General features: G+C 32.7%; 2 protein-coding genes across 3 annotated transcripts in view; one reads left to right on the plus strand and one right to left on the minus strand.

Moving 5' to 3' along the window:
- Positions 1-3,017: 3,017 nt before the first annotated feature.
- Positions 3,018-9,348, minus strand: LOC117327761. Its single transcript, XM_033884892.1, has 6 exons — positions 9,291-9,348; positions 8,245-8,360; positions 6,993-7,326; positions 6,367-6,549; positions 4,908-5,169; positions 3,018-3,525 (listed from the first exon to the last, which is right to left on the minus strand). The coding sequence occupies exons 1-6, from the start codon at positions 9,301-9,303 to the stop codon at positions 3,444-3,446; spliced, it is 990 nt and encodes a 329-aa protein (XP_033740783.1). The 5' UTR covers positions 9,304-9,348; the 3' UTR covers positions 3,018-3,443.
- A 210-nt stretch (positions 9,349-9,558) lies between these two features.
- The window catches only part of LOC117327760 (ATP-dependent RNA helicase HAS1-like), a 55,469-nt gene continuing 49,859 nt past the window's right edge, over positions 9,559-15,168 (plus strand). Inside the window, exons 1-5 of one of the 2 annotated variants that reach the window (XM_033884890.1) lie at positions 9,559-9,576; positions 10,889-10,957; positions 12,201-12,332; positions 13,161-13,439; positions 14,595-14,754. In XM_033884890.1, coding sequence (XP_033740781.1) covers positions 9,567-9,576; positions 10,889-10,957; positions 12,201-12,332; positions 13,161-13,439; positions 14,595-14,754 — 650 coding nt within the window. In that variant the 5' untranslated portion in view covers positions 9,559-9,566. The remainder of the gene's footprint in view (positions 9,577-10,888; positions 10,958-12,200; positions 12,333-13,160; positions 13,440-14,594; positions 14,755-15,168) is intronic. The other variant, XM_033884891.1, reaches the window with a different exon arrangement.

Raw genomic sequence — 15,168 nt, forward strand, 5'->3', positions numbered from 1 at the left:
CGGCACGTGACATATAGACGTCATCATTCATAGGTGATAGAAGTCATTAATCCAAATGAAGTACCGTATATTAGATATATATTTTCAATGTAAAATTTCTAGTTCCAGCAATGTGACTTTGTAATCATGACAAGTATGGCGTCTGGTTGTTTTCATTCATTATCGTTTAATACCATTATTTTGTAAAACAATTTCCACAGAGAACTGTTTAATAAGTACTTCTGCGACTGACGTCAATTATAATTTATTCATTGTGCCATTTAGCAGGAGTAATCATGGCTGTGACCACAAGAAGAAAGACAATGTTTAAGGGTAATCTATATGGCAAAAATAGTGTTGAATTTCACACACAAAATAGTCATGTGATATACCAAAATGTTTGTTTGGATATGTAGTTTCTTACAATCACCAATATTTTGTTGTTGATGCCACCAGTTTCTTCTATAGAGTTACTTTGTGGTACGATGTAGCAAGAAATAATTTTAAGTCAAATAAATAACCAAACTTAAAAAACAGCCAAGCTGTACACGTTATGCTCACAAGTGTCTCTAGCATAGGGTAAAAGCATTTGTTTGACCGGATTTTACTTTATGTACGTATTAACACTTATGTCATTTTTACCTTGAAATGCAAATGGCGCCTGTGAATTACACAAATATGGCATAAAGGGAGGTATTTCAATCAACAAATATGCTCCTATATCATACGTTTAAGACATCTGATCATAGTAAAAAGGACCTTATTAAGACAAATTGGTCAACTGTGGAGCTTGTGGCCTTTTTTCAGAAATAGGCATATTTTACCCCAAAGTCTATGGTTGAACTTTTTTTTCTAATAGCAGTCTTCTTGTCATTTCAAGATTTCTTTATAATGCATAATAAGAGCATTTTTTATGTTTGAAATACCTCCTTATATGCCATATTTGTGTGATATTATTCACGACTACCATTTGAATTTCAAGGTCAAAATAAAAACTGTTTGTAATGCAAAGTAAAATCTGGTCCAACCAATGCTCCTATTTTGTGCTTTAGACACTTGTGAACAAAACGACATGGCTATTTTGTGCAATTTATGCGATACAAATGAGCTAATTATGTCCCCCTGAAACATGCATTTTTCGTGTGTTTTGTTAAAATTTACAAACAGCTTAATAAACTAGATGTAAACAGCACGTCCCACGGTTTGCCATAATACATACTAAAAGTTCAAGTTATTTTTGTTAAATTGCACCATAGTAGGAATGTATAGGCTGGAAAAATATCACTGTTTTGACTGGATTTGCTGTTTAAATGCCCCTTAAACATAATGAAGTGTGTTATCACTTTTATGGAAATGATGGTGTCTACTTTGGGCCTATCTTTTTTTATTAATGTATTTATTTTCGTTGACACCTTAGTCCACCGTTTTAATATATTTCAATATTGTGCTTTATAATTATATGTGTATTGGTTTAAATATATGTCATTGTATCGGGCTATGAAACTGTTCCCATTTGTTTACATATTGGTTATTCTATCAGGCGATGTAACAATGTTTTCTATTTGTCAACATATCTGTTCTTATATCAAGCGATGTAACAATGTTTTTCATTGGTCTGTATATGTGTTATTCTATTAAGTGATGTAACATTATTGGTCTACATATATGTTATTCTATCAGGCTATTTGTAACAATGTTTTCTATTGGTCTACATATCTGTTATTCTATCAGGCTATATCTAAACATGTTTTAGCCACATATCTGTTATTCTATCAGGCGATGTAACAATGTTTTCCATTGGTTTGTATAAATGTTATTCTATCAGGCGATGTAACAATGTTTTCTATTGGTTTGTATATATGTTATTCTATCAGGCGATGTAACAATGTTTTCCATTGGTTTGTATAAATGTTATTCTATCAGGCGATGTAACAATGTTTTCCATTGGTTTGTATATATGTTATTCTATCAGGCGATGTAACAATGTTTTCTAATCAGGCGATCTTACGATGTTTTCCATTGGTTTGCATATATGTAATTCTATTATTTGATGAAAACAGTGTTATCGATTTGTCTATACTCTGAATCATGTCTATATTTGTCATCCTGTTGTTTATTGTATGCGACGAAAAAAATAATCCTGTATCTTAATTGTATCCTTTATATCAACATCACGTCGACATCACGTGTTACATTTCCCGCAGTGTAATGGATAAAACCAACTTATTTGTTAAGTAATTTTAAACATTTTCTCACACTAGAGGTAGATGTATCACGATAATACAAACACATTTTGATAATTTAATAAAAATATTAATGTGTTTCCTTACTTCAACTTTGAAATTATATACATTGTAGCAGAGACCTATATACTAGTATATAGGTCTCTGATTGTAGTGTGACCTGATCAGGAAAAGCAGGGACGATGTACATGTATGTCCCTGGGAAGAGGTAGCTTAGACATGATACACTTAGTGTAGAAATTCCATAGCTACCTGTATAGGATGATTAAAGAGACATTGTACACTGTTCATTGTGTTTATATGACTTTGCCGTCTCCTGCAGCAATAGCAGATCGAGCTCAGTTAACACATACCAATGTACGTTTTTAACATAAAATATAATCATTTGGGGACTGTAGCAGGAACAGTTTCTTTGAAATAATTTTTTCGTAAGTTAGTTGATTTGAAGTATTTACTGTTAAAATTATCAAATAAAACAAAACAATGCTGCATAAATTGACAAATAAGAATAACTGTCTTGTTTCCTGTGTACAGGTAGTTCACAGCCATTACAGATTGAGTAATAACAATAAAACATCTAGAAAAGTTATATAATAATGTCTAAGTAAATATGAAGGTCATTATGGAACAACAATTTAATTCTATAACGACCTATACCAGGTATCTATAACTACAAATCGCTGGGAATGGATCGATCTTAGAGCAGTCCCATCATCATTTCGCTCATTCAGTTATTAAGTGTGATTCTCGGGTGTATAAACCAATGTGATGAGTCACATAGAATAATTAATACTATTTCAATATATTCAGGCTGATAAAAGCCTCTTTAATTTAATAGTCATTGTGACAGAATACACATACACTGTTATATCATTTGATGAAACATTTGATCTATATTTAGCAAAATGAAAATGATATTTATGAAAACAATTAGATATTATTTACATCTGTGATAAAAGATGCTGTCTGATCAATGTATTTTACAGTTAACTATGTTGACAGTAAGCCCTCCATTAGTGATCACTCTAGGGACATCCTGTGGCAGACTGATCATGAATGACACATAATGTAGCCCCTACAAACTCACTGCTGTTTGTGGGTTTACAATGTTTGATTTGTTGCTGTTAATGTGATATTCTGATAGTGTTTACATGGATACCTCTGGGTGGATCAGTATCACCATTACGTCTAGTCAACATTATACACTATCATCCCACTCCATCACCTCTGTAACTGCAGCAACCCTGCATCAACAAGCTTCTGGATTTTTTTCTGTTTGTCTTGATCAGCCTTTTGGAGAAACCTGAAGAAAACAATACACTTGTACTTCTTTTTTTACTTCAGAAACTTTAATAGCTATCTTTCCCTCTTGATGAGAAGAGGGGGGGGGGGGGGGGGGGGGGGGGGGGGGGAGTGGAAGGGCTTATTTACATGTAACTCAGTGTTTCCTGTTTTAAATTGGTGGTTAAAATATGTTATCTGATGCATCCCCCATCTTTGATATTACTTAAATGAACACTTTGGTAAGCTGATCCCCCTTGGATCCTACTTTAGGAATACAAATTAATGACCTACTCATTAGTTTCCCTCTTGATGTTTTTACTTTATGTGTGATCTCATATGTAAACATATATTGACTACAGGTTCAGGCCTATTTGTCAGGTGCCCCCACAAACAATATACATAAAATGTAGTTCATTTTCAGATGTAAATGTGTGGGAAACTGATTTTTATTTCTTTGAACATGAGGTTCTTTGAACATGAGGTTTGTGGGCCTTCTAGGTCACCTGAGTTCTGGTATGCATTCCAATAGATTGTGTTTTCTTTTAAACTAACATTAAACATGTGACCTTGAAAGTTGATCAAGATTTGTTCATTTGAATAAACTTAGTAGTTATTAATTCCAGCATGATTAAAGACTAATATTATGACTATAGGCCTCTTGGTTGTTGAAAAGAAGACATTTAAATATTTCAACACATTTGAAACCTATGACCTAAAAAGGTAAAGGACATTCGTTTGAACAAACTTTAAAACCTTTCATCCTAGCTGGCCCAATACCATGACCCTTGAACTCTTGCTTATTGAGAAGTAGTTTAAAATTTTTAACACGTTTGACACCTGTGACCTTGAAAGCAGGTCAAGGTAAATAATTTGAACAACCTTGTCAGCCCTTCATTTGGGCATGTTACTGGCTCAATATCATGACTCTGAGCCTCTTAGTTATCCAAAAAAAGTTGTTTAAAGATTTCCTCCCACGGTGACACCTTGCACCCTTCCATCCCCACCAACAAGAGTCATTAATGTAAGTTTATATAACTGGTTTCACAACAGTTGTAAAATAAATAAAGTTTACCATTACAGCTGAAATAATTGATATACCTTCAGCGAAGCATTCTACTGGCCCAATATCATGACCCTAGGCCTTTTATTGAGAAGAAATCGATAATGGAAATTGTTTTCTTGGTTAGTAAGGTCAATTAAAAAAATATTGCAAACAAAATAAAAAAAAAAAAAAGACCATTTTTTAAACAATCAACATCTACATGTATACATATGTTTTATTGATGAGATCACAAACCATTAACATTGAAAACTTCTAAAATTCTAGCTGGAAAGTGAAAATTATTTTACAACAGATCGTATAAGTTAGATACATAACTATGATTGAGAATTGATATATACCTTTGTCCATTCACTGGATCAGCCCTCATTTTCTCAAACAACTTTTGTATCCATGGGTCCATTAGAATCTCACGTGTTTCAGGGTTGGATAATATTTCCTGCATTTTCCTTTCATCATCAGCTGTTGGTTGATTTGGGTTAGTAGAACTTCTGACTGACAGGTCAGCCCCTCCCCCTGGAGTTTTGGTGTGGACCTCCTGGACCTTAGGTGGTGGGTTTGGTGCACTGGGTGATGTTTCACCCATCTTATTAAAATGGTCACCTGAAAAAGTTTAATACAAAATTAAATTATCGTAAACCTGTTAATGTTTATGAGTGTTAACATTTAATATCCATTTTGTGCATAAGAGCTTTTCTAGTTCTCAAGTAAAGCCAAAATAGGTTAGATTTTTGTTGTACTATAAGACTGTACACTCAGGGCCAAGAGCGATAGAAGATAGTTAAGGGTGATGGAGCCATAACATACAATGTTGTAAACAAGTGTATACAAATGGTATTCATGCCTTTATTTGTTTTTCCACTTTTTAAGTAGAATTAAAAGTTGTTTTGTATGTTATTTGTATGTTTTGGTGTTTGTTGATAAGTTAAACACATAACACATACAGAGGGATGGTTGTTGGAAACCTCGTAAGTAGATACGGGAGAAAAGACAGGTGGTTAGAAAATGTATTCTGACCGGACATGCCACGTGCTCGAGACTCGGGGTAAAGTAGATTTATTTCATATATATTTTCAGTTGTGATTAAACGATAGTTGGCATATGATTTAGGTTAGATGTTTATTACTGTAAAACCCTCACTGTGTCTCGCGGGTATTATTTTGGTACTTTGTTATTTTTACACATGTTAATGAATTGTTGAACTTTATATGACGAGTCTATTTTCCTTCTCACCAGTTTACTAAATATCATCTATTACTTGATAATTAATTTGTATTTGGAATCTGCAAGCGAAAGTGGCAGACGAACCCTGGGCAAAAACTTGGTAGCAGTCCGACACACGTGGCGCCCCTGCGGTACACGTGCTGCGCGTTACAATAGCCATTGTAACTCCCAGAGGGGACCCTCAGAATTGTGGGTCTCAGGTTGATATATGGCACTATGGCCATATTACCTCAATGTAATATCTTTATGTATTTACCCATTTGTTTATCATTAATTTTATTCAAAAACAATACATTTTTCACACTACATCTTGTGTTTTACTGATATGATAAATGCACAACACATATATCAACCATTGGAAATCCCAGAGGTCTATTATGTAAAATTGTATAATGAATACAGGGAAGTAATATAACATTCCAGTTAATAAATTATAGTCTTCATACAGTTATAGAACATGTACTGGTAGGTTCATATGTACTTGCTCTCCATATATTACACAATACATTTTGTATCTATAAACAACAACCCTGTTTAAGCCAATACAATGTAGAGATCTAATAAATACAAAGTTACCCATGATTCCACAGAAGTCTTTAAATGTATCTTGGAATTCTGGGTTGTTCTGGTATTTAAGGGCAGCAGCTTGAGGGTTGGTCTGGAACTCGGCCAGAGCACGGGCGAATGTTGGGTCCTGGAGGCGTCGGGTAAGGCGTTCATTCTTCTGTACATTCTCCAATAACTCATCTGTTACCCATTCTGTAGTGGAAAACACATTATACTAACACATCCTTTCTACAGAAAAATATCAGGATTCACAACACTGATACATTTTACTTCATGCATTAATTTTGTAGTTATGAATTACTACAGTAGCATCTTGTTATCTTGACATCCAGAATATCTTATAATTGAAACATAATTTGATAAAAAAAGAACTTAATATACTCACAGATTTACCTTTATAGTGTTATCTGTTTTACCTATTACATTATTATCCATTAACTGGATGTTAACTCAGAGCCTATTCACAAGAGGTTCACTAAACATGATACTTTTATTACCTCTGCTGTCAAGAAGATGGAGTCATTATTTCACTTAAGATGTATTACACACTAAATATAGTATATCATTTTTGTCCAGATCTCTGTAATTTGACTCAATTTTTACAACATTTAATACAATACAATTTATTGTCATACCTTTGTTGTCGAGAAGACTAGAAGTTTGACTCATGGCCTTCTCTACCTCTGGAAACTTGAACTGTGATGATGACTCCTGTTCATTCTTTTTTATAAATGTTAAATCATCTGATTCTGTTTTTGTCTCTTTCTTAACAATTGCACTTTTTTTTGGTGATGACTTAGATGAACTTCCCCCAAAAAGAAAGCCTTTTTTCATTCCTCCGAACCCTCCTTTATTATCTCCCCCTGATTTGGGTGTGGGTTTGGCCTCATCCTTTTTCTCAGATTCTGCTGTGGTTTTGTTGGTGTTTGCTTTTGTGTGACCATCTGTTACCTTTACTGTTGATCCATTCTGTTTAAAATAAACAAATTTATTTACATAAATATACATAATACATTATTGTTGTTTCTTTTAATTTAATTGATTCAATATTTGATATCTAAAGACAAGTTAAGCTGGCCATAGTTTTATCAATTTTACCTCTGCTTAGAGTTACAAGCTTTGCATGTATATCACTAAAGTAAATACACTTGTACCTGGTAAACATTCATTTGAAGATGTTTTTTTATCAGCATCTACTTTTTTATGAAAAATAATTCATGAAGCTTAGTTGCATAAACAGATATAAAGATGTTAAGTTTAAAGAATAAAGGATATTAGTTATTTCATTTGTATTAATATAGAATATATACAAAATGATAGATTGAAAACTCCACCATGGCATGATATGTTCTTCATCCAACCTATGTTTATGTGAATATTCCAGAATTGAAAATTGAAAAGAGGACATTTCATCAAGGACTAACTAAATGATAATATTAAAGACAAACTAAAGAAATCCTAAACCAGTTACTCCAAATTCACATAATACCATAAAAATCTTTTCTTTTCTATTTCAAACCTTCATTTTGAATTTTTTATCTGTGTTTATTATAACTTTGGGGACCGACTTTTCCATTTTAGTAATAGTTTTACAAAACTAATTTTTCAGCTCCATTTTACATGCATTGAAAAATGTTGATACAGTTAACTGATCAAAATATAAAAACATGGACTTCTACTGTAAAAAATAAATTCTAAGTTATCTACCAAATTATTATATTACATTTCTACATGTAGTTATCAAAGTAATTTGCCAAATGTGAACAAAATCAACAAATGAGGCAACTGCAACTATAAATGAAGGCCAAGTCATCTACCAAATGAGGGAGAAAAAAATCTGATAATAGCATTAATATGTTAGTCAGGAGAAAGACACTATTACAGAACCTCTCTATGAGTATGTGATGTTCCGTTCTGTTGAGTGGTCTTCTTCTGTGGCTGTTCTCTCAATCTCTCAACCTGCTGTAACATTTCTGACATATCCTCCAATGGAGGAACATCGTCTAAAATAAAAAAAAACAAATAAAATAACATTGCAAACAATAAACCATATACACACCATACATATTCATATGATCTTTTCTTTTGAATTGGAATTGGAAAATTATGAGTACTATCAGAAAACCTTGGATAAAAATCTTGGAAAATCCATAAAAACCTAACAGGCTTATTTCCAATTGGGGTCCATAAAAAAAGTTGAAACTAGTAGACAATGGGGGAAAAGGAAAGGCAGTTGCCATGCTTAGATACCTAGATGAGAGAGAAGCAATTTGTCAGTTCAATAGCGAATAAAGCACATATAGTCATGTAGTTATGAAACAGAAAGTCAGTACCCGTAAAAAAAAGTCTTGTCTGAGTTTCCTCTGGCCCTGACACCAAACTTGGACATTCTGACAGCTAGGTCACATGTAGGGACCAGAACGCACTACTTTACATTTCCCGAGTTTCCTCTGGCCCAGACATTCTGACTACTAGATCATACATTTGTAAAAGGAACGGATCGATGTGGCGTGTGAAAAGATTTCTGCTATTTATTTAAGTATTTTATACTTCCATAAAATGCTTCATTCCGAGATTCACAATAATAAATATTGTTAGTATAAATAATATATCAAATGTTTGTTTAAAAGGTTATATATCCAATGCTTGTTAAAAAGGTTAAAGGGCCATCTCTCTTGATTATATAGCATTCTATTTTGTACATGAATACACATGTTTATATAGAGAAACGTTAACAGATCCCAAACTGTGTAGAGGTCTGCCGAGACAATATTATGAATATCAGCTGAATATTCAGACTGTTTTTCATTTGTACATGTACTTGACAGTTTTCAAAGTGAAATAGAAAATAGAAGGAACTATATTGTTTCATAATTAAACGAAAAGTAACTCATAAAACAAAAGGACAGAATGTAGCGTCATTAGAAACCCACCTGCTTCAGCCATGTTTCGCTTGGAATGTGAATGCTCTCTAAAATGTTTGTTTCGCTTGTTGTCTCAATATTAACAAATTTCAAGCGTCTATATAACAAGTGTAATGTCGTAATGAGATATGTTTTTATAATAATCGTTGAATATTCCCAACAAGCATGAAACCAATATCGATTATATATATGTTGGTGTGCGTATATATTGATTTATTTTTTTCTATTACCTTTGTTCCATATAGCTAACGATAATCTCCTGCTTTTTGGTATTCAAAATCCAACATGGCTTCCGGTGAGTTAAAAATCTTGAGCACGTGGTGTAACATGCTGTTTTATTTACATATATACTTAACATTGTGATTGTAAAATTTAACAGAAATTGAAGAAGTAAATCAGCTTACTGCGTTCTTATATTAGGAAAGTTTCCATACAAGATCACTGATTTAATGTTCAAATTTCCACACGATTCGCAAGAGATAGTTAATCATAGTTGATGTAGGCTCTAATCGTAGGTTCCTGGAGCATAAGATAGGTAAATGATATGTAATACATATATGGGTAAGTTACAGATACATGCATACATCATAATAACATGTACCCAAGCCAATTTGTCTCATGTCATTTGTCAGTACAGTCAATGTTTAACCTGGTTATGTATTGTGTTTTGACAAACGAGGCGAGTGCTTTGTAATTTTGATGTTTCTAATCTGATGTAGCTAGGGCCTGCGTTCATGATCTCGACATTCTTAACTTATCTAAAACATTTTGACCAGTTTTTACAAAACATGAACATTCACTTCTTTCAAATATAAACGTTTTTAAATTGAATATTATTATCACTGTCAGATTTTTTATCAAATTCAATGTCCTGATTTTAGATGTCAAATTGTCATGATCCGTTGGAAAAGTATTGAGAAAATAATAGTTATAAAAGATGCATTCTGTATTGTTGAAGTAAGGCTCCCAACAATCTCCTTCAGAGTTAAATTCCCGACCTTGCCAGGTACTGACCGCAGCCCCCCCCCTCCAAAACCTGGCACGTCCTGAAATAACCCTGGCTGTTATATATATAATAGGAAGTTAAACAAAAACAAATCTAAACAAGCCCTGGAATATATATATATATATATATATATATAGCCACAATATACCAATTGGCTAGAGAAAACTTATAATCATTGACTGGATAAGTTGAATGTAAGATTATAGACAGTCAGAGGTCCCTGCAGGTTCAATCCCTAGCAAGCAGAGGCACTGATTTATTTTTAATCAATCATGCACTCTGTTACACTCCTTTATAACATATAAGAGGTTGTACGTGTTGTTGGTCGATTATTATCTTATATTTTGCTGACTGTTACTGTTACACTGTTAGATAAAAGGGAAATTCCAAAGCTGGCAAGATGCCCTATAATCACATGTTTTCAGTAATTTTCTACTGAGATGGCAAGTAATAATGTTTCATTTGATAGAGAGTCGCCAATGTACATGGGGTACATTTATATAATTAACAATGAAAATGTTCATAGACATGTCCAGAAAATAACATTCCTTAATGACGTTTCATGTTGAAAAACTAACCTGATTTCATTATTATTTTCCAGACATGAAGAAGTTGAAAATGCTTAAAAAGAAACAGAAGCTGAAAGCAAGAAAGTTAAAAACACCGAAAGGTATATATACTCTATTACTTTTCATTCTCTTATCTAACCCAAATAATATAAACAACTGGCATCACTATTGAATCATACAAATGCAAATTAAATGTAAACACAAGTATAGTGATCAGGTATTATATGTCCAATTCACTAACCATGCTATCATTGTAAATTAGAATGTTTGATATATTATAGTCAGAAATGTTGCACACTTATAATTACAGAATATACACCAACATGACAAACACAAAAAGAATTGTGAATAGAAGTATATTTATGGCGTACAATGTACTGAATTTAAACAAACAAAAATCTGACAATCAGGAAGATATAGCATTGTGTATTGAAGACCCATGAATTATGCTGATTAACATCAATTACACAACCAATAGACTGCTCAGTGTTGTATTCCAGTAATCACTAAAATCACTTTACCAATTACCATACCAGCTGTAACATCTATTCATATAAACCTGCGGTAATGATAAAAAAAAACCTGTGGTATATATATTAAGCAGAAAGTGTCAGAAACTTCCACTGGGGCAAGGAAATTTAAACTTGTCTAATCCCTAGCTAGTGTGCAGAGTTCCTGAACTTACCTGGCAAGTACTTAAGCTTTTGATCATAACAAATTCAAGTTCTATGGTTTATTAGAGTGTCAAACATCTTATAACATATCAAATACATCATGAAATACTCTTCTCTATGACTTATTCAGACACTCTATTACATTTTAAGAAAATGAAGTATAAAGATATTTAGATGTTAAAAAGTTGATAAAGTAAGACTATCCCAAGCAATTAAAAATGGTATGTAACAGTAAGTAGCCATATTAAATATATTGCCCACACCACACACCCTTTTTGATGATTTTCATGTTACATGGTATATTATTTTGTTTGTGATGCAGTACTTACAACTTGTGTTAATTAATTACACAGACTTAATACCAGTACTACTTCCAGGATGTTTGTGTAATACTATCATTTAATGATTCATTCTTACATTCCTTCATCTATTTCTCTGTATACATTACTGTCTATAATATCTGTTACTTAATTCACTTAAGTTTGTATATATGTGGTATCTATTGAAGAGGTCTTATATAGGCTTGCCTGTTGTCAAATCTTTTTATTTTCCAAATAATTAAATTTGTTGAAATGAAAAATGAATTGCCATTTAAGAACATGAGCTTAAATAGAAGAGTCAGGGATATTGAGTTTACACACAATACTATACAAATGTCATTTCCCTACAGTCCTATCAGTGACAGATCCAGTGGAGGAGACAGACTCCATTGATGGAGACATGGGAGACATCACAGAAAATATCCCTCAAGTTCAACCAAAACTGAAAAAGAAACAGAAGAAAATGAAAGTTTTAAATGGAGGTAAATGATGTCTAAAATGTTCCTCAAGGCATTAATCTGCCCTTTAACTACACTGGAGTCAGGACTTATAGGGGTACATGCTCATTTACACAATAATTGCAATCAAGCTAATTTGCACATTGAAATGAATACTACAATTCTTTCAATTTAATTTCAATTCAGTGATACCACATTAACCATTAATTATGAATGCAATATGAACTGTCTATAAAATCAAAGTGATGAAAATACAGGTATATCATTAACAAGAGAGGTCAATTTGTATAAATCTGCATTGCTTAATTTCCTCACTATGGATCAAGGGAGATAAGTGATTCGTTATTTGCTGTAATTAAAACTGCTTGATAAATAAAAGACTGTCACACAAGTATTGAAAAAATGTGTATATATACAAATTGTTAATGTAGGTCAAAGTCTTTTGTTTTAAAAAAGTTAATATATTATTGAATTATCTGATTCACTGGAATCAATTATGTTCAGGGTTTCAGGGTTGGCCCCATCTGTACAGCTCCAAAAAATATAATACTTTTGTTTTGTTAACAATTGAATTAGTTTTACTGATTTCCCATGTGTACAGATGATACTGTACTCTAATGTATGAAAAGAAATAGAATTTTCTATGTAAGGGTCAAAGGTTTTTAGTTGTTTGGTCACTTATGTTTGGTCACTAATGTTTGAAAAACAAAATCAATTTCAAATTCATTCTGGAAATTTTAAATTATATCCATTCAATACAATTGACTTAATTCTGGATTTTAAACTCCTGAGAGGGTGTTTTTTTCTCTCTCCATTATAATCTACGTACTCACTCAAATTTTGTGGCACCAGCAGATAACAGAGAAACACATTCAGAAATAGCAGACGAAACAACAAAGAAAAAAAAGAAAAAGAAACGAAAACTAGAAGAGGCGAGGGAAGTTCCGGCCAAGAAAACAAAACAAGATTCCAGAGAACATCAGAGTGATGAAAATAGTGATGAGGATGAGGATGAGGATGAGGATAGTGCTGAAAATACTACAGATGCTGGTGGAGAGATGGAAGATTATTCAAGTGAAAATGATGGTGATGAGACACAAGAAGAAGTCAACAGGGATGTTGAATCCGCATGTAAGCTGAACAAATATTGATTTGTTTGTAGGTCTTAGTAATAGCTTTAATTATAGGACTGGAATTCATGCTTCTAAAATACCAATAAAAGAATAAAAAATGACACATTACCTAGGTAACTGTACTATTATAAGATATAAGGTTTTTGAGAATGCATAAATATATTATTTCACAACATATATTCTTATAATAGTTGAGCTCATAATTTACGTCGGACTTAACTGAGGAATAAATAGAAAACATTTTTTGTGTGTTTATTATCAAATATAAACAATATAGTACCTATAACTAATAGATTTTTCTAAAAAAAAAGACCTTACTGCAATTTTACTATAAGATGACAAATTTACCTGTTCCCAATTTTTCTGAGATTTTCATCATCATTACTTTTTGTGTTTCATTATTAAATATGAGCATTATACTGTAATTATTGTATTTTTCTAAAAATAGACCTTTCTGCATTTTGATGACAATTAAATATACCGGTTCCCACTTTTTTCTGAAATTTTGACCTTCATTACTCAACGTAATATGCCAAATAAGTAAAAAAAAAATGTTTGGTAATGGTATACAAGAACCGGAAGTGGGTGTATCACTTCTTGAAATATTACATAGCTAAAAATATGCCTCAAAATTTGAACATTTTTGGGCTGAAGATTGTATACCATATTCATTGTGTAATATTTAAATGTACATATTTGAGCTCATGATTTACAGCCAATCATATATCTCTTGAGATCATAAGATCACTTGGCAGTATATAGCATTGCTTTGATAGTTTTTGGATAAACAAGCACCTCAGGTGGGCAACACGAAGTAGGGCAACACGAAGTAGGGCAACACGAAGTAGGTCAAAGCACAGGCCCTTGTGACCTTTTTAATTTTTTAAACAAACTTCATGAATAATCAGAATTGTCTCTAAGGTTGCTGCAAATAGCACCTTGGTTTGGTCAAATTGGTTCGTATACAAATTTGATTGTTCCTGTAAGAAGTCCTTTGCATAAGGAAGATAACTCTCTAATGGTATCCTAAAACAGTTCTCAGTGTTTAATTGGTGTAACAAACTTATTTTATTCATTCTGTGGTAAGAATAGACATGTGGTATACTATGAGATACAGAGCATACTATATATAGCTACTGGCTGTTTATTGCAGTGCCTGGGTCAGGTTTAGGAGCTGGTATCCTTTCGGACACATCATTCAAGTCTCTAGAGGGCAAGGTGTCGGAGCAGACCATGAAAGGAATACAAGACATGGGTTTTACACACATGACAGAAATACAGGCTCAGACCATACCTCATCTACTGGAGGGCAGGTAAAGCAATAAAAAAAAGATGAAAATGTGTATAGCTGCAGTACTGCATAATAGTTCATTGTTACTTCTAGGATGGCCAATAACACAATCCACACTCCATCTCCATGGTGGTCATGGTCAGCTTGCCTTATAAAATATGGAGGAGAAAGAAAACAAACACAAACTAATTGATACCTTGGAGCTGAAAAAAATCTTGTCATAGACCTTAATTTATTTACATCCAATATGAACATTTGTACGTTTGAGTAATCAAGTACAGGTCTATTCATATGACATGATATTAATCTGTATTCTGGTCACAATAGGTCCCTCAACATAATGTTTTTATGAAAGAGAAATCAATTTTCCAACTACTTCAGAAGTGTGTATTAGAACAAAACTATCAGCTCAATATAATTGACATGGTACATGTAC

The sequence above is a fragment of the Pecten maximus genome, chromosome 5, assembly GCF_902652985.1.
Source record: "Pecten maximus chromosome 5, xPecMax1.1, whole genome shotgun sequence".
Classification (NCBI taxonomy): domain Eukaryota; kingdom Metazoa; phylum Mollusca; class Bivalvia; order Pectinida; family Pectinidae; genus Pecten; species Pecten maximus.

Excerpts from the sequence above, each read along its gene's own strand:
- LOC117327761 (XM_033884892.1), bottom strand. Across the intron at positions 6,550-6,992 it reads TAGTCTTCTCGACAACAAAG|AATGGGTAACAGATGAGTTA; the intron begins GTATGACAATAA and ends TTTCCACTACAG. Across the intron at positions 5,170-6,366 it reads AGACTTCTGTGGAATCATGG|GTGACCATTTTAATAAGATG; the intron begins GTAACTTTGTAT and ends AAACTTTTTCAG.